The sequence below is a fragment of the Podarcis cretensis genome (genome assembly GCF_951804945.1).
Source record: "Podarcis cretensis genome assembly, chromosome: 1".
NCBI classification, from domain to species: domain Eukaryota; kingdom Metazoa; phylum Chordata; class Lepidosauria; order Squamata; family Lacertidae; genus Podarcis; species Podarcis cretensis.
Window position 1 is genome coordinate 85,418,807 of NC_137170.1, and position 24,171 is coordinate 85,442,977.

General features: G+C 43.8%; 4 protein-coding genes across 4 annotated transcripts; 3 read left to right on the forward strand and 1 right to left on the reverse strand.

Moving 5' to 3' along the window:
- Positions 1-264: 264 nt before the first annotated feature.
- Positions 265-1,209, forward strand: LOC307214794 (olfactory receptor 5AR1-like; the record flags this gene model as incomplete). The annotated part of the gene is made up of 1 exon (XM_079973804.1): positions 265-1,209. The coding sequence occupies one exon, from the start codon at positions 265-267 to the stop codon at positions 1,207-1,209; it is 945 nt and encodes a 314-aa protein (XP_079829930.1).
- A 7,197-nt stretch (positions 1,210-8,406) lies between these two features.
- On the reverse strand, positions 8,407-9,348 carry LOC307201205 (olfactory receptor 5AR1-like; the record flags this gene model as incomplete). Its single annotated transcript, XM_079950219.1, has 1 exon — positions 8,407-9,348. The coding sequence occupies one exon, from the start codon at positions 9,346-9,348 to the stop codon at positions 8,407-8,409; it is 942 nt and encodes a 313-aa protein (XP_079806345.1).
- A 7,085-nt stretch (positions 9,349-16,433) lies between these two features.
- LOC307214733 (olfactory receptor 10T2-like) lies at positions 16,434-17,387 on the forward strand (the record flags this gene model as incomplete). Its single annotated transcript, XM_079973685.1, has 1 exon — positions 16,434-17,387. One exon carries the CDS (start codon positions 16,434-16,436, stop codon positions 17,385-17,387), a length of 954 nt encoding a protein of 317 aa, XP_079829811.1.
- Positions 17,388-21,118: 3,731 nt separating this feature from the next.
- Positions 21,119-22,072, forward strand: LOC307214745 (olfactory receptor 10T2-like; the record flags this gene model as incomplete). Its single annotated transcript, XM_079973712.1, has 1 exon — positions 21,119-22,072. The coding sequence occupies one exon, from the start codon at positions 21,119-21,121 to the stop codon at positions 22,070-22,072; it is 954 nt and encodes a 317-aa protein (XP_079829838.1).
- Between the last annotated feature and the right edge of the window lie 2,099 nt (positions 22,073-24,171).

Genomic DNA, 24,171 nt, shown 5'->3' on the forward strand with positions numbered 1-24,171 from the left:
TGTTATTCCTCCACTTAAATGTGTGGCCTCCAAAAACAGCCTTTGATTAAATGAGAGATGGAGGGGGGAGAGAATATCACGTTACATGTGTAACACCTAGAGAAAAGGTTAAGCAGCACTATGTCACCCTAGGCATGTGGCCTCATGAAACTACTGCAGTTTGAAAAAAATGTGAATGATGATATGCTATTCTGTGTCATGTCAAAAATGGAAATAATCATTGTTCTCATATTTTGTTTACAGGTGAGAGCACACCTTACATAAATGGCAGAGGGAAACTTCACCACAATTACTGAATTTGTATTGCTGGGATTCACAGATAACCAGAATACGATGTTTGTTCTCTTCACTGTGTTCTTACTGATTTACTTGTTGATCCTGGTGGGGAACATTGGCATGGTAACATTAATCAGGGTTGACTCCAGGCTCCACACTCCCATGTATTTTTTCCTCAGTAGCCTGTCACTTTTGGATATTGGTTATTCCACTGTAATTGCTCCCAGGACACTAATAACCTTTGTGGCAGAAAGCAAAACTATTTCTTTCACTGGCTGTGCCCTGCAGTTTTTCTTCTTCTGCATTGCTGTATCCTGTGAGTGCTGCCTGCTGGGTGTGATGGCATATGACCGCTTCATTGCAATCTGCAACCCACTGCTGTATACTGCTCTCATGTCCAAAAAGCTCTGTTATTTGCTTGTGGCTGGCTCCTATCTAACAGGCTGTGTGAATGCAATTGTCCAGACATCATTCATATTTAATCTGTCCTTCTGCAGATCCAACATCATCAACCATTTCTTCTGTGATGTGCCCCCTATCCTAAAGCTCTCCTGCTCAGATACAGGCGTCACTGATATAATTCATTTCACCTTCTCGACAGCAATTGTATCAGTAACTCTCCTGACCATTCTTGTCTCTTACACATACATTCTTGTTGCCATCCTTCGGATCAACTCAGCCGAGGGCAGACGAAAAGCCTTCTCCACCTGTGCCTCCCACCTTACGGCTGTCACTGTATTCTATGGGACAGCCATTTTCATGTACTTAAGGCCCAGTTCAAAATATTCAGTGGAGCAAGACAAAATCATCTCTGTCTTTTATACCCTTGCGATACCTATGTTAAATCCACTCATCTACAGTCTGAGAAATAAGGAGGTAAAAGAAGCTTTCAAAAGGTTGGTTGGAGGAAAGGTTGTTTCTCAGAGACAGTAACTATCATTGTCCTATGTCTGATCCTGTTCCTTCCTGCTACCTTTATTGCAATGTCTAAATTATGAATTTTGGCCTTTACTTTGTGCTACATCCAGGTAATGCTGTTATCCTATACATAGTTTACAAATATTTGCATTGACCTCTGCAAGTTGGAGGGCTGCTTGCCCAGCATTGGGAAGAGGGGGGGCTCTGGCCAGGTCCTAGAGTCCACACATCTCCTTCCCAAAACCCAGTAAGTGATTGCTCAGCTTTGTGAAGGAAGTGGGAGGGCTCTACAACTCCACCATAGCCCTTGCATCATCTTTCCAAGGCCAGGTAAACCTGTGATCATAGTATGCTCAGGTGGTGATGGTGAATAAATAAATGTAGAGTGGATTTCCTCTGCTCTCCTTGCATAAGTAAAAGAAGTGTAAGATGTGAGTTACCTTTCACTATATGCAAATAAGATGTAAGTTTTACTGACCAGTGGTTATTAAATTTACTGAAACACAGAGGATTCAGATATCTGTCTTCTGTCAAAGAGGGAATGAGACACTACATTAATGTGCAACACAGAGTTTACTTTTTAACACGTAAGTGATCGAAATACTTGGCACATTTATGGGAGAGATGAATATCTCTCTTCTATCACATGGGTGTACAACGTGTCGATCCTGAGCCCCCAGTCGATCCTGTGCTCTGGGGGGGGGGAGAGAGAGAGAGAGAGAGAGAGAGAGAGAGAGAGAGAGAAGCAGTGAAGCCCCACCCCCACCTGAAAACCCCGGGTGGATACACAGAGCTTTGCAAAAGAGGCTCTTCCTGAGCAAGGACAAATTGAGGGCTGGCAATGGGCAGGCGGCAGCAGTGGACGGTGGAGCAACGTCAAAATGTTGCCCAATGTCAGTTTTCCCTTTGGAGGCTTGCTGATTTTGGAGGGTCTCCTCACTGAGGGAGAGACTGGAGGGTTCAGCACCCCCAGCCCCGTCCCCCAAAAGAGACAATTGATGGAGCAAAACAGTTTAATGTTGGAGGTTTTCCGTCTCCTGCCAGCGAGTTGCAAAGCGGGCAACAGATCAGGGTGCATTAAAAGCAAGCGACGAATTAGTGAGATGGAAAGGACTCCAAAGTAACACCACAGGAGGCAAACATGTCTTCCTAAGCAGCGGAGGGTTTGCTAGTAGGACATTGGCATGGCCACTTCTCTTTGGTTCAGATCCTACTGCCCCCAGGAGACAGCTGTGCACACTCATTCTGCACTTTTGTCATCAGAAGCTCCTTTCTCCGGGTCTGGGAAACCCTGATGCTGCTGGAAGGTGCTGTTAGAGGACCTCCCCAGAGCCAGTCCCCTGCGCTTGGTCCCAGAGCTGTGGGGAGCCTCAGCACCAGCAGGGTCCAGGCTGCTTGGCAGCAATGTGCCTCCACTGCCTCTTGTCACTATTGGCCAGGAAAAGTGATGGTGGCGGCGGCAGCGGGGTGGGATCAAGCAACCATCCTTGCTGGCATGTTGTGTGTGTTGCTGCTGTGGTGGGGGCTTGAGGGGGGAGAGAGTGCTGCTTTAAACTCCCCCCTCCCGCGTCCAGTTAGCCACTTCCTTCCACACAAGCACCCCCCTGCGCATGCTCTCCTCGTCCCTCCAATTCGAGTGTTAGTTGGCCCTGTATTTGGCTGGTTTGGATGGTGCTGGTGCTGCCCTGAGCAGGCAACACAGATGTCACTGGCCTACTTCAGAGCTTCTTCCTCTAGCCCAGCTAATACCGGGAGGAGAAGCAGCGCCCGGTGAGAGCTCCGCAGCGCACTCCACTAACCCGGCCAGTGATCTTCTGGGGTGGGGCGGGCGGGAGAGACCATCAGACAGACCAGTTTGGCCCTGAGGGGGTCTAAAAGAAACACAGCTTAAAACACACGTTAAGGGAGGGGGCGGGGAGAGTATGTTTAAGTTGAAGAATGAAAATGGGTAGATCACTGCCATTTTTTGATACTGAGTTTTGATCACAACCTATCTGAAGTTGGACATGCCTCTATCAGAATCTCAGATTAAGTCCTTTTCAAGTGCTCTCCTCCACACCAGTGCTCTTCAACCCTGGGTCCCCAAATGTTGTTGTACTGCAGGTCTCATCATCCCTGACCATTGTCTAAACTGGCTGAGAACAATGGGAGTGCAAATTCTGGAGAGCCAAAGTTGAAGAACATTGTTCCATAGGATTGTGATCACATGGAACAGGAGAGTAGGACCACAGCTGCTGGCCATGCCTCCATCACCACATCACTAAGGGAAATGGGTGTCAAATGAAACCTTTGTATTTTCCTTATTATGGATAGAATCCCTGAAATATGAACAGTGGAAAATTGGACTAACGTACTAACAGTGGAAAATTGGACTAACAAATTTAGCTAACATACCTTTCTGCTAGATCACAACGATATCTTCCATAGAACAAGCCATTAAAATAAAGATGGCAGTCATTAAGAAGCACCAGAGGACAACAGTATGAATGGCATACTGAGTAGTGCTGAGGGAGCTCAGAGTGATGTGCGGGGGGGGGGGGTGGACACACACAGAGACACCAACTCTCCATGCCACACCCCCATGCAAAATATGGAAACGGTTCAGAACATTTCTTCTGAATAATACCCCTGAGACGTAGAAAGTCCCAGGCTCAATCTTTGGCATCTTCATTTAGAAGGATGTGTTTGCAGCTGATGTGGCAGCCATGTGCCTGGCACAGTGGAATACTGTAAGCAATGCTGTGGGGGTGTCATTGTTTTGGTTTGTTATTAAATTATGCATTTTTGCATTTGTGTATTATAAACTGCCCTGTGAATCTCACATGAAGGGCAGTATAGAAATTTAATAAATAAATAAACAAATAATAAAAATGGATGAAAGAAACTGACTCACCTTATACCATATAAGGCAGCATCCTACAGCCTGCATTTGTGCAGAATCACAGAGAGCACATAGCATATTAGGTTCCCCACTGACTGTAATGTGAATTCCATTATAGCACTTACAGCAGGGGGGAAATATCCAGGAGTTCCAGTATATTCCTTCTGAATGGAGGATTGCCATAAATATATTTTGGTCTCTAGAGAGACAAGCTGCTGCTACCAGGTTGATTCCAGAGAAAGAGAGTAGCCTCTCATTCTGGAGAAGTAGGATTCATTGGCACAACCTTTACCTAGGATTTGTATGGTTTCCATCTTGTGAAAGAAGGCTCTCTTTTGTAAAGGATCCTGTAGTGTCAGGGAACTGACATCAGAGCTAGAGGTGGAGGCAGGGCTCCAAAGGGATGCAGGAGAGGGGACCAGCAGGGGGGAAGGAATTCAGCGTAACACCAGTAGAGAAGAGAATGAGATGGAGGATTTGGAGACAGGGCTCCAAGACCCTTCACCAGAGACTAGTGGGGAGAGCGCTGACACGCCTCTGCCTTCCCCTTACTTGCGCAGACGAGTTCCGCGCAGGGAAAGTAGGAGGAGACTTGGCGTCAAACAGCTCTTATGCTGGAAAAGGTTCAAGAAACGCCCACTGACGGATTCTGCAAGCGACTGACCGGCCACGGAGTGTGGGCTGTCAGCCAAGGGATGGTGAACCAAACAATCTAACTCAAATTGAAGGCAGCTTACGCACAAGTAACCCCTTACTACCATTACAGCAATCCGTCAGTCTCTGAAGTTACTTGTGCACAGGCAGGGGACCATGAGCCAGACTGGAGGTGCCGGTGCAGCGGAGCAAGCTGCGAGTGTGCAGGACTTGGTGAAGAGGAACCGGGACCTGGAGCAGCATGTAGCTCTGCTAACGGCGCAGCTGGATGAAAGGCAAACTCAGGATGCGCAGGTTAGACCCACCCCAGTGGCAAAGAAAGTGCCGGGACTGGTACACAAGTTTGGGGGGAAGCCCCAGGACTATAACGCGTTCCGAACGGAAATAGAGTACACTTTGGAACTGCAGCATGATGACTTTGCTGACAATGCAGAGAGGGTGGCATATATCGTGGGGCACCTTCAGGATGGGGCGCGCGAATGGGTCAGGCCCCTAATGGCCACGCAGAATGCTGCCATGAGGGACGTACGGAAGTTCCTCCAGGCAATGGATGCGATGTATTCAAGCCAAATTGGGCAGAGTGTGACCCAGCGGGAGCTGATGAGGTGTAAGCAGGGGGACCTATCCGTTAGAGACTATTGGTCCCGTTTTGTGATGCTAATACACCGGCTCGAATGGGACCTGGATGACCCGCCTATACGGATGTTGTTTGAGGAGGGGTTATCCCCAGCCGTGAAGGACGAGCTCTCCCGCGCGCCCCGCCCGCAGTCTATAAATGAATTGACCAAAGCCGCACTTGCGATAGGAGCTCGGCAGGAAGCACGTGCTTTGGAAAGGCGGGAAGGGAGAGGAGAGCGTTGCCTTGACTACCGCATTCCTGAGATGCCAAAGCAGCCTTCCGGGTCTGTTGAGCCAATGGAAATTGATGGAGCGCGCACGAGGTTTCAAGCGCCAGCCAAGGATGCAAAAGGGAGGGAAAGGCTGGCAAAAGCACCAAGAAGTGTTTCCTCTGCCAACGGCCAGGACACTTTGCCAGGGCCTGTCCACAAAGAAAGGCTTGGCAAGGGATGGTGGGAGCCGCTGGTAGCGAGGAGGAGGAGGCGGAGGACAAGGTGCAGGGAAACGCCAACGCTTGGCTGCCCACGGGGGGGCACAGCAGCCAGGCGAGCAACTAATGGAAGTGCCCCCACCAGACCCACCCAAGGCGTCAATAGCGATAGAGGTGGTGCTAGAACTCCCAAATGAGCACCCGGTCAAGGTGAAGGCAATGCTGGATTCAGGCAGCTCCTGTAATTTTTTTAGCAAGGAGTTCGCACTAGAGCACCAACTCCACCTGCTGCCACTTGATTTTCCCCTCCAGGTCACCACGATAGATGGCAGGGAGCTGCTGGGAGGGGAGGTGACACATCAAACCCCACCAATGAGAATGAGGGTTTCCAGACACACAGAAACCATTGCCTTTCATGTGGCCACACTGGCGGGACCCCCGATAATATTAGGCATGAGCTGGCTAGTGCTACATGATCCAGTGGTGGCTTGGCATCAACGGACAGTCACCTTTGGGTCAGCTCACTGTTTGGAACACTGTCTAGGGGGGGGAAGCCCAGGTTGAGGTTGGCAAGAGTGGCAGGAACAACACTGAAGCCGAGAGGAGAGGTGCCGCCACAGTACGCTGACTTACAGGTTTCATAAGAGAATCTAAGGCAGTGGGGGGCAGTCCGGTGTTCTTTGTGGACAAAAAGAACACGAATGAGCCCAGGTTGATTATAGACTATAGGGCGTTAAACCTTGTATCAGAACCCGTGACCTTCCCAATGCCCAGAATTGATGACATTTTAACACGGGTGAGGAAGGGAAAGATCTTCACCAAGCTGGACCTCCGGGGAGCGTACAATTTGATTAGGATGAGGGAGGGGGATGAATGGAAAACCACCATGTTCACCCCCCTAGGGGCCTTTGAGTACTTAGTCATGCAATTTGGATTACAGTCGGGCTCCGCCTGTTTTCAAGCCTTCATGCACCATGTGTTGGGTTCCCTGCTGTACAAGAACTGCGTAGCATTTCTGGACGACGTCCTAATCTATTCGGACAATGAGAAACAGCATGTCGAGGACGTCAGGGAAGTGCTAAAGAGACTGCAGAAGCACCAGTTGTGGGTCAAGCTGGAGAAGTGCCAATTTCACGCCAGGGAAGTGGAATTTCTGGGGTACAAGTTGTCGGACAGGGGCCTAGCTATGGACCCCAGCAAGGTGCAGGTGGTGCTGGACTGGAAGACCCCCAAAACACAAAAGGATGTGCAGAGGTTCCTTGGGTTCAGCAACTTCTACCGGAAGATGATCAAGAACTTCGCCCACTTGACCGCACCCATCACGGATTGTCTCAGTAGCAAAAAAAAATTCGTCTGGACTGAAAGTGCCCAACGATCTTTCAAAAGGCTAAAGAATGTGTTCACGTCGGAGGAACAGCTCTTGCACGTGGATGTGCAGAAGCCGATCTACAAGAACTACAAGTCAGAATTGCTTACATGGTGCCCTCCAGATGTTGTGGGCTACAACTCCCACCAGTCTTTGCCAGCATAGTCAAAATGTCAGGGGTGATAGGCATTGTAGTCTAGCAACATCTAGAGGGCACCATGTTGGCTTCCCCTGCTGTGTGTAAAAATGCAGAGTATAAATTTAAAATAAACTATAAGAGTTCCACAACAGGTATCCGAGGAAGCCCAAACCAATAGAGAGATTCTGGGAGGAGCAATTTGGAACCACCGATGAGGAGGAGGAGGATTTCGGGGGTTTTCCTGCTTCCGAAGAGGAAGGAGGAGAAGCGTCAGGGGACTGGGAAGCCCGTCCCACGCAGAGAAATCGGAGCGGGTGGGAAGCAGGGTTTGAGTCCTCGGAGGACGACAGCAGCTCCTTCCGGGGGTTTCCTGCATCGTCAGCTGAAGAGGGAGACAAGGTTACGTCACCGGGTCGGGCCGGGAGTGGAGGGGGTCCTGGGAGGGAGGTGGATGTCAAGGAACTGACATCAGAGCTAGAGGTGGAGGCAGGGCTCCAAAGGGATGCAGGAGAGGGGATCAGCAGGGGGGAACGAATTCAGCGTAACACCAGTAGAGAAGAGAATGAGATGGAGGATTTGGAGACAGGGCTCCAAGACCCTTCACCAGAGACTAGTGGGAAGAACGCTGACACGCCTCTGCCTTCCCCTTACTTGCGCAGACGAGTTCCACGCAGGGAAAGTAGGAGGAGACTTGGCGTCAAACAGCTCTTATGCTGTTAAAGGTTCAAGAAACGCCCACTGACGGATTCTGCAAGCGACTGACCGGCCACGGAGTGTGGGCTGTCAGCCAAGGGATGGTGAACCAAACAATCTAACTCAAATTGAAGGCAGCTTACGCACAAGTAACCCCTTACTACCATTACATGTAGGATTAAGTTAGCATCACAGATTGTTTTGTTTGGATATAGGCGGTCTGTATAGAATCAGGGTACTTTTTTCTCTCTGCCAATGTAAGGCATTGCAGAAATACACATTTAATTCTCCATTTAGGTATAACATGATAAATGCATACATAAGCAAGTTCTAGACATTAGATATTTCACATGCTGTGCACACAGAATAATAGTGCAAGTCAGATGCCTGCTGCTAATTTATTTCCAGTCAACACAGTTACTTAAAAAAAATCATGTAGAATGGGATCGTGCCATTTTGTTTGTCACCCTTGCAAAGGCATCTTTCACATCCTTGTTCCTCAGGCTGTAGATCAATGGGTTAAGCATAGGGATCACAAGAGTGTAAAACACAGAGACAATTTTGTCTTGGTCCATTAAGAAACTGGAGCTTGGCCTTAAATACATGAAGATAATGGTTCCATAAAAGATGGCGACAGTTGTCAGGTGTGAAGCACAGGTGGAGAAAGCTTTCTGCTGACCCTGGGGAGAGCGGATCTTCAAGATGGCTAAGAGAATGTACATATAGGACACTAAGATAATCACAAATGTAGTCAAGGCAATTATAGTGGACAGGATGAAGTGCAGAATGTCAATTGTACAAGTGTCTGAACAGGACAATTTCAGAATGGGAGGGGTGTCACAGAAAAAGTGATTGATGACATTTGAATTACAGAAGGACAGACTAAAAATAAAAACAGTATGAACAGTTGAATTTACAATGCCACATATATAAGCACATGCCAATAACACTGCACAAAGTTTTGAGGACATCACTGATAGATAGAACAATGGGTTGCAGATGGCTGTGAAACGATCGTACGCCATCACAGCCAGAAGGCTACCTTCAGCAGTTACAAACATACAAAACACAAAAAATTGTGTTGCGCATTCTGCGAAGGAAATCATTTTGTTCTGTGATATAAAGGTCATCATCATCCTGGGAGCAATGGCAGTAGAATATCCAACATCTACAAGTGACAGGTTGCTCAGGAAAAAATACATGGCTGTGTGGAGTTGTGCATCAATCTTGACTAAAACAATCATTCCAATATTTTCCACCAATGTGATAATATAGAATATTAAAAACATGGTGAAAAGAGCGACTTGGAGCTCTGGGTGGTCCATGAATCCCACAAGGAAGAATTCTGTCACTAAAGTGTGATTATATTTCATTACAGTGGTACCTCGGGTTAAGAACTTAATTCGTTCTGGAGGTCCTTTCTTAACCTGAAACTGTTTTTAACCTGAAGCACCACTTTAGGTAATGGGGCCTCCCGCTGCCGCTGCTGCTGCCGCTGCTGCTGCCGCTGCCGCTGCCGCTGCTGCACCGCTGCCACGCGATTTCTGTTCTTATCCTGAAGCAAAGTTCTTAACCCGAGGTACAATTTCTGGGTTAGTGGAGTCTGTAACCTGAAGCATCTGTAACCCGAAGTACCACTGTATTTATTTCAGCAGCAATACCTGTTGAGGAAAAAATCCGTTCAGGGCAAGGGAAGACCACGTCATTCATTCATTGATTCATTCTGAGCTTATTACTTGCTAAGATCATTGCGTGGCTATTCCCGCCCCCCCCCCCACAGGTTGAATAAATAAAGACTCCGGACACAAGAATTCAGGTTAATGGGCGAAAATGGCCACAACTTTATTGATTACAGGTAAGAGGGGTATTGGCTTTAGGCATTGGCCCCTAAGAGACTATCCGGTCTAACCGGGAAGGGTTAAGCACCAACAGGGGGAGCCACCCGAGATGCATATCCCTGGGCGCTCCCCAAGGGGTTACCGCTCGGGGGCGCGCTTTAGGCCCTAGCCTCCGTAGGTTTCGGACGAGGCGACGCCCCTCGGAGTCCTTTAACGAACTACCCTTCAAGCCTTGGGGGAGGTGATGGCAATCCTCCCCCCCAACCTCATTTGCATGACAATACCCCTGCCAATGCCTAACCGCCAAAACCAAGGAGTTGTGACGTTTTGCTACGAGGTAGGCGAAAAAACCAAGTGGCTTAAAATTTCAGCCAATTAGCCAAATGGAAAAACTCCTACCAGGCCCCTTGCGGCGACCAGCCGAAGCCCATAGCAAAGTCAAGGGCAACCTAAAGGGCGGGTGGGTGGGAAACTGCAGCTGCTGAAGCGGAGAAAAGGGGCGAGCCAGGGTCGCCCCGACCTTAAGTGGCCTTAGATCGGCCCGCCCCCAACGCCAGCCGATTGGCTGATGCTGCGGAGAATGCTAATTAAGGGAATTCCCTGTTTCCCGCGAGGCTGGCGTCAGCCCCGCGGGAGTGTGGGTGGGGACGTGAGCCCGCAACCCCTCCCCCTCCTGAGGGTCAGTTCGGTAGTGGCATTGCGTGGCTATTCCCGCCCCCCCCCCCCACAGGTTGAATAAATAAAGACTCCGGACACAAGAATTCAGGTTAATGGGCGAAAATGGCCACAACTTTATTGATTACAGGTAAGAGGGGTATTGGCTTTAGGCATTGGCCCCTAAGAGACTATCCGGTCTAACCGGGAAGGGTTAAGCACCAACAGGGGGAGCCACCCGAGATGCATATCCCTGGGCGCTCCCCAAGGAGTTTCCTCACCAAACTGCAGCTGCTGAAGCGGAGAAAAGGGGCGAGCCAGGGTCGCCCCGACCTTAAGTGGCCTTAGATCGGCCCGCCCCCAACGCCAGCCGATTGGCTGATGCTGCGGAGAATGCTAATTAAGGGAATTCCCTGTTTCCCGCGAGGCTGGCGTCAGCCCCGCGGGAGTGTGGGTGGGGACGTGAGCCCGCAACCCCTCCCCCTCCTGAGGGTCAGTTCGGTAGTGGCATTGGTAAATACATATTTCAGAGTATCTATCAGCAAAAAAATGGTGTCATGTCAACTTTCTGTAAAATAAACTTTCAGGTATAGTGTTGGTTGACAATAGTGTTCCATCCTTCAGCCTCACATATACCTTGCAATTGTGTGGAAGCCTTATGAGATGTATAACCCTGTAATGTGAGACAAACCTCTCCGGCATCTTCCTGATGAAGCGCAGCTCGGGACGTCCATAAATCTCCAGTCCTGACATGCTCCCAGCGACACATAACAGAAGTCTATGTGCACACTCAATCACTCAACTCAGCAGAACAGAGCAGAAACGAAATGGAGCTTGGTGTGTGCTTTCTAAGTATTTATTAAGCAATATATACAGGACAAAGGCATCCTCCTCTTTCTTCTCCAAGAGAGAGAGAGAGAAGAGTGACACCTTCTGCACTCTGTGCCACCGACTGGGGTGCTTTAGAAATAATAGCCTCCCCCTGCTCGGTAGCAATTGCCTTCCTGCGGACAGAACAAACACAAGCTACATTTAAATCTGCAGCAGGTAGAATGGCCAACTGAGACGCGACAGCTGAGTAACTCTCATCCACAAGCAGATATACATCATCATCATCATCATATACAATATACAAATATTAGATTATACATTTTAAAAAAGAAAAATACGAATAGTTTAACATCCTACACAATGCTAAATCTGCATCTTCTTTGCCCCTCTCTGACAACTGTGTTACATCATTACCTGTTTACTTATACACATTGGGTAGGTTCAACATACAACAGTTCTGGAGTTCTGCTGAATAGTAAGTGGAAGTTCAAGGTAAAAAGTGGTTAGTAAACCTTAAATGAGCATCTAGCACTTTCTATTGAGACAAGGTTCTCCTCTAATTGATCAGACCATAGTATCTTAAATCAGTGATGCAGCTCTCTGGAATGCTGTTGGATTCCATCTCACATAAGCTGTAGCCAACATGACCAACGGTCAGGGTTGATGGAAGTTGTATGGAGAGCCATAGCTTCCCCATTCTAGGATCTTGTCAAATGACATCCTGCCTGGCGCCTGGAGGGCCATAGGTTCCCCATCCATACCTTAGATGAAGCAAATGCCAGGAAGAACATGTATGCACTCTGCTAGCAGTGATTACATGGGACTGAATATACTCAGGAAAAACATATCTGAATGTCTCAAAGAATTGGTTTATGACAATGATGCCAGATAATGTGAAGCCCAGTCAATTCAGAATGGGGATAGAGCAAAATAATACACTTTTATTATTATTATTGTTATTGCCACACTTACACAAAATGTATCATTTCATCAAAATAAAATTTCTAATAAAACATTTATCACCACTTTTAGATAGACAATAAAAAAATAAAGTTAGGCCAGAAGATTGCAGATTCTTACCATACAGCAAGAGAAAACTAGAAGGTCTATGACTTTGGGGAGGAGTCATACTCAGTGCTAAAGAACATGCTTTAAAAGCAAATGTTCCCATATTCAAGCCCTGGTATCTCAGGTCAAAATACTCATTCACCTCCCTCCAAGATCCTGGACAGCTAAACTAGGTGAATCAATGGTCACACTCAATGTAAGGCATCTATATGCTCATGCGTTTTAGCCCCTACTTTGGAGAACTACAAGTCAGAATTGCTTACATGGTGCCCTCCAGATGTTGTGGGCTACAACTCCCACCAGTCTTTGCCAGCATAGTCAAAATGTCAGGGGTGATAGGCATTGTAGTCTAGCAACATCTAGAGGGCACCATGTTGGCTTCCCCTGCTGTGTGTAAAAATGCAGAGTATAAATTTAAAATAAACTATAAATCAAGGAAGCAACTGAAATCAGATTCTATAAGAAAGAATTAAGCATTCATTATCCTAAAAAAAAAAAAATCTTGTTAGTACAAAGGCTGGAGATTCCCTTAACAGATTCCCAGCCATCGAATCTTAGACCGAATATTGTTTCCAGCTGTGATGGAGCTAGACTGAATAACTTACCGATGAGGAAGAAAAGCTCTCATTCCAGATATCTGAAAATAAAAGGTATTATATATGGTATCCCAGACCAATTTAATAGTTCAGTGCTTCCACTGGGAATTGAACTAGTGCAGACAAACTCCTGGTGGACTCATTGAAATGTTGTTTGTGTTCTCTGGGTCAAAATACATGCAGGCTGTGCAGAGATTCAGCAAAAGCATGGCAAAGATTCAACATATTGCGTCTCCATTGTATCAATTGGCTTACATGCAAGTATATCATAAAATAAGAAAGGTACAATGAAGCTTTTATAACTTCTGGAGCTTGCCATAATTTCTGTGTTGTTTTTTTCCTAAACTTGAAAAGAAAAGAAAAGAAAAGAAAAGAAAAGAAAAGAAAAGAAAAGAAAAGAGAAAAGAAAAAACCCTTAGGATTGACTATCAAGCTGAGAATTGTCAGTTTGGATTGTCTGCAGTCATTTATTTAGGACACAAATCTACAGGGCCACTGGGAGCTCTGTCTCATTGTACTTTCTTGGCATGACAGTACAGCCCTCTCCTGCATTGCAAAAGTATTGTCAGCAGATCTGGGTCATATGAGACAACCCTATGGTATTGCTTCTCCCTGCAGCACTCTTCCCCACCCATAATCAAGGACAAAGTAGGCATTCTAAGGAAATGTACTATGGATTCATTTCATGAGGTCTAAAATTCCTGATGTTCCCAGGATGCTAAAGGAACATGAAAAGGACCCCTGGAAACATCCTGGCTTCTACGTCACATTCTGTAATCAAGAGGAACCAGTACTTTAGACATTCTGCTAACATCTGGACAGAAAAGAATTCCAAAATATTTCAGTCATCTCAGAAACAGCTGAAAAAAATACTCTATTGTGACATGCACAAGTATATTTTCTTGCAGTATTATTTCAGATAAATCATTCGGGTTATTATTGTAATTGATGTCTGTCAATGTTAAAAAAGCATTTGATTATGTCGATTGGCCATTCTTATATGAGCTAACATGGAAAATGTTAACTTCAGACACATTTTTTAAATGTAGATAACGGTTCTGCATAATCAACTTTGCACTTTAGACACGTTTCTAAATCTGGCTGTTTATCTGGGCTGGCCTTGACTGACATTGTTATTTATATTAGATTGGATCCACTCAGCAAATGGAGGGGCTCCTTCCAGCCATTTCACTCATTGGTGGAATGGAGAGGTGAAAACCTTTGCCAATTCCACCTTCCCCTTTGGAGGCCAGGGCACCACCTTCCAAACTGGCCCATATAGTACTCAAACCCACTGGAGCAGATTTTCAGGGAGTACTGCCAGGAACTGCCAGGGGAAGGGGAAGGGGTAACTAGTAAAAATTAGCTTCATGGATAGACAAGTCTCCTGAGTGGACAACCACTCTGGTGATGCACCTGTTAATGAGAGCCAACAGGTTTGGAACTATTGGCAATAAATAAAAGAAACATACAGAAAGAATAAATAAGCAAGTAAAGTAAAGGTAAAGGGACCCCTGACCGTTAGGTCCAGTCACGAACGACTCTGGGGTTGCGGCACTCATCTCACTTTACTGGCCAAGGGAGCCGACGTACAGCTTCGGGGTCATGTGGCCAGCATGACTAAGCCACTTCTGATGAACCAGAGCAGTGTACAGAAATGCTGTTTACCTTCCCATCGGAGCGATACCTATTTATCTACTTGCACTTTGACGTGCTTTCGAACTGCTAGGTTGGCAGGAGCAGGGACCGAGCAACGGGAGCTCACCCCATCGCGGGGATTTGAACCGCCGACCTTCTGATCGGCAAGCCCTAGGTTCTGTGGTTTAGACCACAGCACCACCCGCGTCCCTAAATAAGCTAGTAGTTGGAACTAAAATGCACAATTTAAGCAAATAAACAGATGAAACATGTATCACTAATCTAGCAGAAATAACAGAAAAAAATAATAGTCTCATTGGAGCTTGAAATCTTGGCTAGACTTACTAACAAAAAATATTAACATTGTTTCAGATGTTTTCAGATAAATACAGTATCAGGAAGTTGTATTACCCAAACATGAGACAGCACTGTATAAAATATTTTTATTTATGTATTTATTTTATTACATTTATATCCCACCTTTCCTCTAATGAGCCCAAGGTGGCATACATCCTAATCCTGCCCTGAACAGAAACAGAAATGTCAGAGCCCTAGCTCTTATCCTTGGAAAGTTTCATTCAAGGAAGAGAGACGGGTTAGATATATAGATCTTAGGTAAGAAAAGAATAATTACTATTCAGGAACTATGAAAACTTTAACATGAATCACATGAACATACTATAGTTCCCCCCTTTTTCTTTTAAAATGTCAAAATACTATGGAACAAGCATAATTTTGAATAGCTAATAAATTCAAACAATTCAAATTAATACTCAGCTTTATTGGCAAAACCCTTCACCTCTACCATCTACCTCCAAAGATTAATTGTTTTATTTATGTTTTGCATGGCCAACATTATCAGGGGAATATGTTCCCAAGTGATGAACCAGTCCTTGAATTAATAAGATAAAATCAAATTGGGGTAACTCACAACTGCAGTGCTGATTGCTTCTAGCCAGAGGTAAGATACTTGAAGATAGTAGCATAGCTTCATTCATTCATTCTTACATGTATGCATCCATCCCTTCTAGTCTCCATCTTCGTTTCAGTGCTCATTTTAAAAATGTTATTGACAAACTGAACAGAAGTTGCCTTTAAAGCCTGAGAGAGAAACAGAAGCTGTATAAAGAATGATTCAGTAAACTGTATTCAGCCCTACACCATCTATTAGGGTTAGATGAAGGATCTTGCTCACCTGTGTTATGTAACAAAGGCAGAGATCATTTGTTTTCAAAGTGCTACTCTGCCTAAAAATACGTGGAAGGGGGTGGTTCATCGCAGTAGGGAGGGGGGGATTTTTGGTTCTGTTCTTGTTTTAATGTGAAATGACCTAGTTTGCTGTTCCTAAAACAATGCGCAGACCAAGACTCATCTGTCCTTCAAAATTTGCACTTCTTTGTATTTTGCAATGCAGTTCTTCATATGTGCATATTAAGGGGAAATGTTCATAACCATGCAGAGAGAGAGAGAGAGAGAGAGAGAGAGAGAGAGAGAGAGAGAGAAATATACATAGATTAATTATATTAAGCAACATTGTTTGCCAAAATATGCATGTTAGGAGAAAATGCCCACGAATCTGCAGATAAATTTCCAAAAGGGCTTTTTTAAAATATTTGAACTGACATGGCAATATGGAATATTGCAGGAAGGGAAAGTGCGAACCTTAGAGAAATTAAATGGATAAATTTCTCCAGCAATACATTTGCAATCATTCCAATGTATTTCAAAACCTCAAGACAGGGTTAATGCCAAGAGCTAGATGAGAAATATTTTTTAAAACTAATAAGACTTTACTTCCTTTTTCCTTTCAGGTCAGATAACATTATTGGTAACATGAATAAGGGAAATGACAGCTCAGTGACTGAATTCCTCTTGCTGGGCTTTTCTGTCTTTGGAAGGAAACCAACTCTACTTTTCCTAGGTTTCTCTCTTATATATGGCACAATCCTGGTCTTCAACCTCACCATCATGTCTGTCATCCTGTTTGACCGGACTTTACACAGCCCCATGTACTTTCTACTCTTTGCATTCTCCACATCAGAAACCTGCACTACATTTATCACCATCCCTAAGTTGTTGGTGACCCTGGTGATAGGCAGTCAATCCATTTCCTTTGACGAGTGTGCCGTGCAGATGTTTTTCATTTCTGTATTTGGAGCGAACAACTGTTTCCTGCTTGCTGCTATGGCTTATGATCGGTATGTGGCAATATGCTGCCCACTTCAGTACCAGGTGCTGATGAACAAAAGAATTTGTACCCAAATGGTAGCTGCTTCATGTGTAACTGGATGTATCATATCACTGAGTATTAATACTCTCATTTTCAGGTTGCCCTTCTGTGGGCCAAATGGAATCAGGCATTTCTTTTGTGATTTCCTACCTGTGCTGAGGCTGGCTTGCATTGATGAATCAGTCTTGCACCTGACTAATATTGCAATCATTATTTTGTGTGCCATTGTTTTGCTGGGCACAGTCATAGTGATGTTTGTTTCATACCTGTACATCATTTCTGCCATCCTAAGGATCCCTTCCAGCTTAGGAAGGCAGAAAGCCTTCTCCACATGTGCCTCCCACCTCACAGTGGTGATAACACACTTTGGGTGTGCATCCTTTGTGTATTTGAGACCCAAGTCTTCCTCATCGCTAGATCAGGACACATTGATCTCAGTGACTTATGTCTTTTTAACCCCTCTACTGAACCCTGTGATTTATACCTTAAGAAACAGGGAAGTTAAAATAGCCATAAAGAAGTTAGTTGTGCACTCATTCTGTTCTCAGAAACTGTGAAGAGAAGGCACTTTGACATTTTTGTCAATTACGGTAGCAAGCAAGTCCTGATTGAGAATATAGTTGTTTAAGCTGTGACAGCTATTTGACATGAGAAATAAACTTGAATATGATTTAGGGTTGGGACCATGGTATAGAAGATATGGGTACCCCACTTCTCCCATACTCTCTGGTTCCAATCCTGATCATGTCCACCAATGACGGTCATTTTCAGTCTTCAAAATACAAGGAATGTCAATCCAAACTTCGAACATTATGGGTAGTTTGGTTTTAGTTTTAATTAACAAAATACCATTCTCTAATACAGTTTGCCAGTCCACTGTTTCAGTATTTGTACCTGAATAAATATTTAAGTACTCAAAAAATCTGTAGGCAGTGATTTGTAATCAAAGGGTTGGTATCTGTTAGATCAGAGAGAGTCAATGTCTTCCCTTCAGATATTTGGTGGACTAGAACTCTCATCCGGGTGAACTGACTGGCCAGCCATTTCCTTGGCTGTTGTGGGAACTTCATTCTCAGAAAGTGGGGAAGAGACTGACTCAGGAGGATCCCCTCCCTTTCTGTGATATCTGGGAGCAAAGGGGTAGAACCCTCTCCCTTGTCACTTCTTCATCTGTCCCAAATCCCAACTTCTGAATGCTCTGTCTCCTCCTGTGACAGACCCACCATGTCCCACTTGGAACCATGGGGTCCATAACGATCAGTCAGTATGATTGCAGCTATGGAGGCAGAGCATAGCCATCAAGCATTAGCCATCAAGCATAGCCACACATAGCCTTTGAAACTGTCCAGGTAGGGTGCAAGAAGCCTTTAGAGCTCTCCTTCTCTGGTAGGAGGGGGAAACCTAAGATTTTAACCATTCATCCTTTACCCATCCACCTTCTCCCACCCTAGTCTCTTACAATCATTCATCCAACCACAGTCCTTGGACATACTTACTCAACCCATTTTTCACTGTACATGTCAGAACCCTCCTTGTACTCTATATGGAGTGGCTTTTCATTTTAACATTCAAAGGTCGGTCCCACCTGGAGCAATCCAGTGTTTGTCAAAATGGAGAGGAAGTCAGGTGGTGAGGAGAGTGGGAAGTTGATGATATAGTCAGACAATCCCACCTGCATTGTCTCCCTCTTTCCCCACTACTTATTGCCAACCACATGTTTCATTAGGGCTTAATATCCTGGTTGAAACTGAGCTAGGAGGGGGGAGTGAGACAAGGTCACCAACCACATTGAGTTGTATAACCCTGATTACACCTTCTCCGGTGGGGCAGGAAGACACACTGGACACTGGATCAATTAGAGCTTAAACTGTTATCTTTTTAATTATGGCCTTTATAAAACTCCTGATTAAATTTAGGGCCAGGGTGTTGGTTTCCGCTCTCTTCACTGTGCAGCGAAGTACTTGTCACGAGACAGGTGTTTACATTCCACAGTCTGTGCTGTTGGGTTTTCCCACGGGAAAGGAGACTGGATGTGACGTACACTGGTTTCCTGTTTTTCACTGTTCTCACAGTGTTCTCTCCGTGCTTTAGAGGAGAGAGGATGCTTTCTCTGCTCCGGCAGAGGCAAGATGTTTTTCTGTAATCTACCAGCTTTGAAGTGTAAATAAAGTAAAATAGAGTATGTGGCACGTACTCCTCATCATTCTGCTGTGCACGGGACTCTGCAAAATCAACAATGGCTTGGGTTCAGATCTATCTGAGCCAGATTGAAGCCTAATCATGAATCTTGAATTTATTTCACAAAATGCATCTAATGAACATTTACGGCTCCCAACCCTAATCCTGCGAAAAGCCATCTGATTAGATTTTAATTTGATCCAGACTTGTTTTTGGAGGTAATATATTTATTGTTTGATTTTATACCAATGTTATATATTTGATGTTAGCTGCCCTGAGCCCAGTTATTATTTATTAATGTATCATAGTAAAAAATAAAAACAATGTATTGTAAGCCCTCAAAGCGGTTTCTAAAACAATGGTTTAAAAAATCAGGATTGTCAAATTGGGCCTGGGCCAAATTATGAGTACTGTGCACAGCACTAGTTTTTAACCCCATGGGCAACTGAAAAGAAAGAAAATTTATCTTTCTACAACTGAGGTGAGAAAACAGAAATTATCACTGTTTAGGATTTATTTAAAAAGACCCACCATTTTAGTCTTAATAACATGACACACTATATTTTTGCATATTTTTCTTTTTAAGATGTCATAAACTTGGGGAATAAACATAATTTTAAATAAAAAATAAATTCAAGGAATTTATATCAATACTCAGCTTTATTGACCAAACCCATTTCCTTTACCATCTAACTCCAGAGCGGAATTATTCTATCTAAGTTTTGCATACTCTATATTATCTGGGGAATATGTTCCCAAGTGGTGAACCAGTGCTTGTATTAATAACATAGTACCAAAGTGTGGTCTCCCACAACCGCAGAACTGCGTTATTCTACCTGGAGGTAAGATACTAGGAGATGGTAGCATCCACCTCTTCATGCATTCAAGCTAGTCTCCATTTTGTTTTTAAAAATGCAATTGACAAACAGGAAAGGAGTTGTTCTTAAAGCCTGAGAGAATAACAGAAGCTGCATGAGGAACGAATCAGAAAATTTGTTTGTATTCAAATTGGAGCCTTTCTTCAATCCTATGCCATCTATTGGGATTAGATGAAGCATCTTCTTTACCTGTGTTATGTAACAAAGCCTAAAAAGACAGAGATCTCTTTTTTTTCAAAGTGCTACTCAGCTTCAGAAAAGGTGACATGGTATGATTCACTGCAGGAGACGAGGGAGAAATTTGGTGTTCTTCACACTTGAATGTGAAACTACATAGTTTGCTATCGTTAAAGCAATGCACAGGCTAAAACATGCCTGTCCTTCAAAATTTCCACTTCTTTGAACTTTCCCATGCAAAAGCTGCATATTGAGGGAAGGTGCTCATAAATATCCACATATACCGTATCTTTCGCTCTATAAGATGCACCCAACCATAAGACGCACCTAGTTTTTAGAGGAGGAAAAAAAGAAAAAAGATATTCTGAATCAAATGTTGAAGAGGCTTCTCGCAGCTATCCCTGAAACTATTCCCTCTTGTATCCATCTTGCTGTTCTGGCTTCAACGATAGCTGTGAAGCCTGCACTCGCTCCATAAGATGCACACACGTTTCCCCTTACTTTTTAGTAGGGAAAAAGTGTGTCTTATGGAGTGAAAAATATGGTACATGAAATACAACATATATAGATTAATTATATTAAGCAAAGTTGCTTACAAATATGTGAATATTAGGAAAAATGAATATTAACTGCTTATAAATTTACAAAAGGTCTTTAAAAAAAAATACTTGAACTGGCAAGGAATTATGGCATGGTAAAGTTTTGAAAAATTTGTCCAGCCATACATTTTCAGTAATACCAATGTATTTCAAAACTTCTATGGCTAATTATATTTGGCAACTTTGCTTACGGGTTTGTGCATATTGTGAAAAAATGAATACTAAACTGCTTATAAATTTACAAATGACTTTAAAAAAAACAGTTGCTTGGGTGAAGATTCAAAAAATGAGAAATTGAAATAGATAGATTTCTCCTGCTGTACACATGCAGTAATTCCAATGTATTTCAAAACCTCGAGACAGGGTTAATGCCAAGGGCTAGATCAGAAAGATTTTTTAAAACTATTAAGACTTCACTTCCTTTTTCCTTACAGGTCAGATAACATTATTGGTAACATGAATAAGGGAAATGACAGCTCAGTGACTGAATTTCTCTTGCTGGGGTTTTCTGTCTTTGGAAAGAAACCAACTCTACTTTTCCTAGGTTTCTCTCTTATATATGGCACAATCCTGGTCTTCAACCTCACCATCATGTCTGTCATCCTGTTCGACCGGACTTTACACAGCCCCATGTACTTTCTACTCTTTGCATTCTCCGCATCAGAAACCTGCAGCACATTTGCCACCATCCCCAAGTTGCTGGTGACCCTGGTGACAGGCAGTCAATCCATTTCCTTTCTTAGGTGTGCCATGCAACAATTTTGTTTCTTTGGCTTCTCTGCAAGCAACTGTTTCCTGCTTGTTTCTATGGCTTACGATCGGTATGTGGCAATATGCTGCCCACTTCAGTACCATATACTGATGAACAAAAGGGTTCGTACCCAAATGGTAGCTGCTTCATGTGTAACTGGATGTATCATAGCACTGAGTATTAATACTCTCATTTTCAGGTTGCCCTTCTGTGGGCCAAATGGAATCAGGCATTTCTTTTGTGATCTCCTACCTGTGCTGAGGCTGGCTTGCATTGATGAATCAGTCTTGCACCTGACTAACATTGCAATCATTATTTTGTGTGCCATTGTTTTGCTGGGCACAGCCATGGTTATGTTTGTCTCATACCTTTACATCATTTCTGCCATCCTAAGGATCCATTCCAGCTTAGGAAGGCAGAAAGCCTTCTCCACATGTGCCTCCCACCTCACAGTGGTGATAACACACTTTGGGTGTGCATCCTTTGTGTATTTGAGACCCAAGTCTTCCTCATCGCTAGATCAGGATACATTGATCTCAGTGACTTATGTCTTTCTAACCCCTCTACTGAACCCTGTGATTTATACCTTAAGAAACAGGGAGGTTAGAATAGCCATAAAGAAGTTAGTTGTGCACTCATTCCGTTCTCAGAAACTGTGAAGAGAAGATATTTTGACCTTTTTGCCAATGCAAACATATGCAAGTCCTGATTGAGAATGCAGTTGTTTAAGCTGTGGCTGTTATTTGACATGAGAAATAAACTTTGATACGTTTTTGGCTTGGGGACCATGGTGTAGGAGATAAGGGTACCCCATTTCTCCCATACTCTCTGGTTCCAATCCTGTTCATGTCCACCAATGATTGCCATTTTCAGTTTTCAAAAATATAAGGAATGTCAATCCGCACATTGAATATTACGGGTAGTTTGGCCTTAATTTTAAATAACAACATACCGTTCCCTAATACAGTTTGCCAGTCCTCTGTTTCAGTATTTGTACCTGAATAAATATTTACTCAAAACATCTATATGTAGTAATTTGTACTCTAAGTGTTGATATCTGTTAGATCAGGAAAAGTCAATGTCTTGCCCTTCAGATATTTGGTGGACTAGAACTCTCATCAGGTAGAACTGACTGGCCTGCCATGACCTTGGCTCCCATGGGAACTTCATTCTCAGACTGACTCAGGAGGATCCCTTCCCTTTCTGTGATATCTGGAAGAAAAGGGATGGAGCCCTCTCCCAAGTCTGTTCTTCATCTGTCCCAAATCCCAACTTCTGAATGCTCTTTCTGCTCCTGTGACTGACCCACCATGTCCCAGTTGGCACAATAGGGTCCATGACAATCAGTCAGTATGATTGCAACTATGGAGGCAGAGCATAGCCGTCAAGACTAGTAGCCACACATAGCCTTCTTCTCCATGAATTTGTTGGATCATCCTTTGAAGCTGTCCAGGTAGGGTGCAAGAAGCCTTTAGAGCTCTCCTTCTCGGGTAGGGAAGGGGAAACCTAAGACCTTAACCATTCATCCTTTACCCATCTACCTTCTCCCACCCTAGTCTCTTACAATCGTTCATCCAGCCAGTCCTTGGACATACTTACTCAACCCATTTTTCACTATACATGTTAGAACCCTCCTTGTACTCTATTTAGAGAGGCTTTTCATTTCTACATTCAAACGTTCGGTATTAGCAGACTCAGTGAAACCCCAAAGTTTCATGGCCTGACCACAAAACTGGGAAGATGAGTTAAAGAGGAATCTAAAGTGTTTATTTAAAGATACTGTAACTACACACCCGTATGGAATGGTATTAAAAGAGACTTAGAAGTGTGGGGAAGGATGTAATTATCTCTATGGGGTAGAATATCAGCAATTAAAATGAATGCGCTACCCAAAATGTTATTTTTATTTCAGTAAATCCCAATTATAAAAGGTGTTTGTAACTTTAAAGAGCAGCAAAAAGCAATAATGAAATTTATTGGGCCGGGGGGAAAAACCTAAATTGAAATTAAAATTACTTACAGATGTTAAAGAGAGAGGAGGCTTTTCCCTACCAGATTTAAAATTGTATTATGAAGCTTCTTGCCTATGTTGGTTAAGGTACTGCATATTGTTAAAAAATACATATCTACTAGATTGGAAGGATTTTATAATAGATTTGGATGGCACACATATTTATGGTATGAGATGGTAAAAGTTCATAAAGGTTTTCTGAACCACATAATTTGAAAATCAATCTATGAGGTGTGGAATAGATATAAGAGTTTATTAGAACGGAAAGCACCTTGGTGGCTGTTACTGCTAAAGGCAACAACTGTGAAAAAGTCAAACATGGAAGAAAAGTGGGTCACCTGTGGAGATTTGGTGATAGAGATGGAGATAAAAAATTTGGTAAATGATCGGTTGCATTATTGGCAAATAAATGAAGTCTTTAAAGAAGATAAAAAGAAAAACTGATATGAATTTACAAGATCTAGGTTTGAAATGGATTTATTAAGTAATAAAGTAAAAATATTGTCAAAAATGTATGTTACTTTTGGAATGGCATACGAAAGATGAAGAAGTAAAATCAGTAATGATACATTGGGCAAAAATATTGGTCATAATATACAGTTAAAAGATTGTGGGAAAATGGAATAAATTTTACTGCTTGCAGCTTGCTTAAAGAAAATGGAATGAGAATGATGTACAGATGGTACCTAACACCAGTGAAATTAGCAAAAATGTATAGAAAAAATAATTTATGCTGGAAATGTAAAG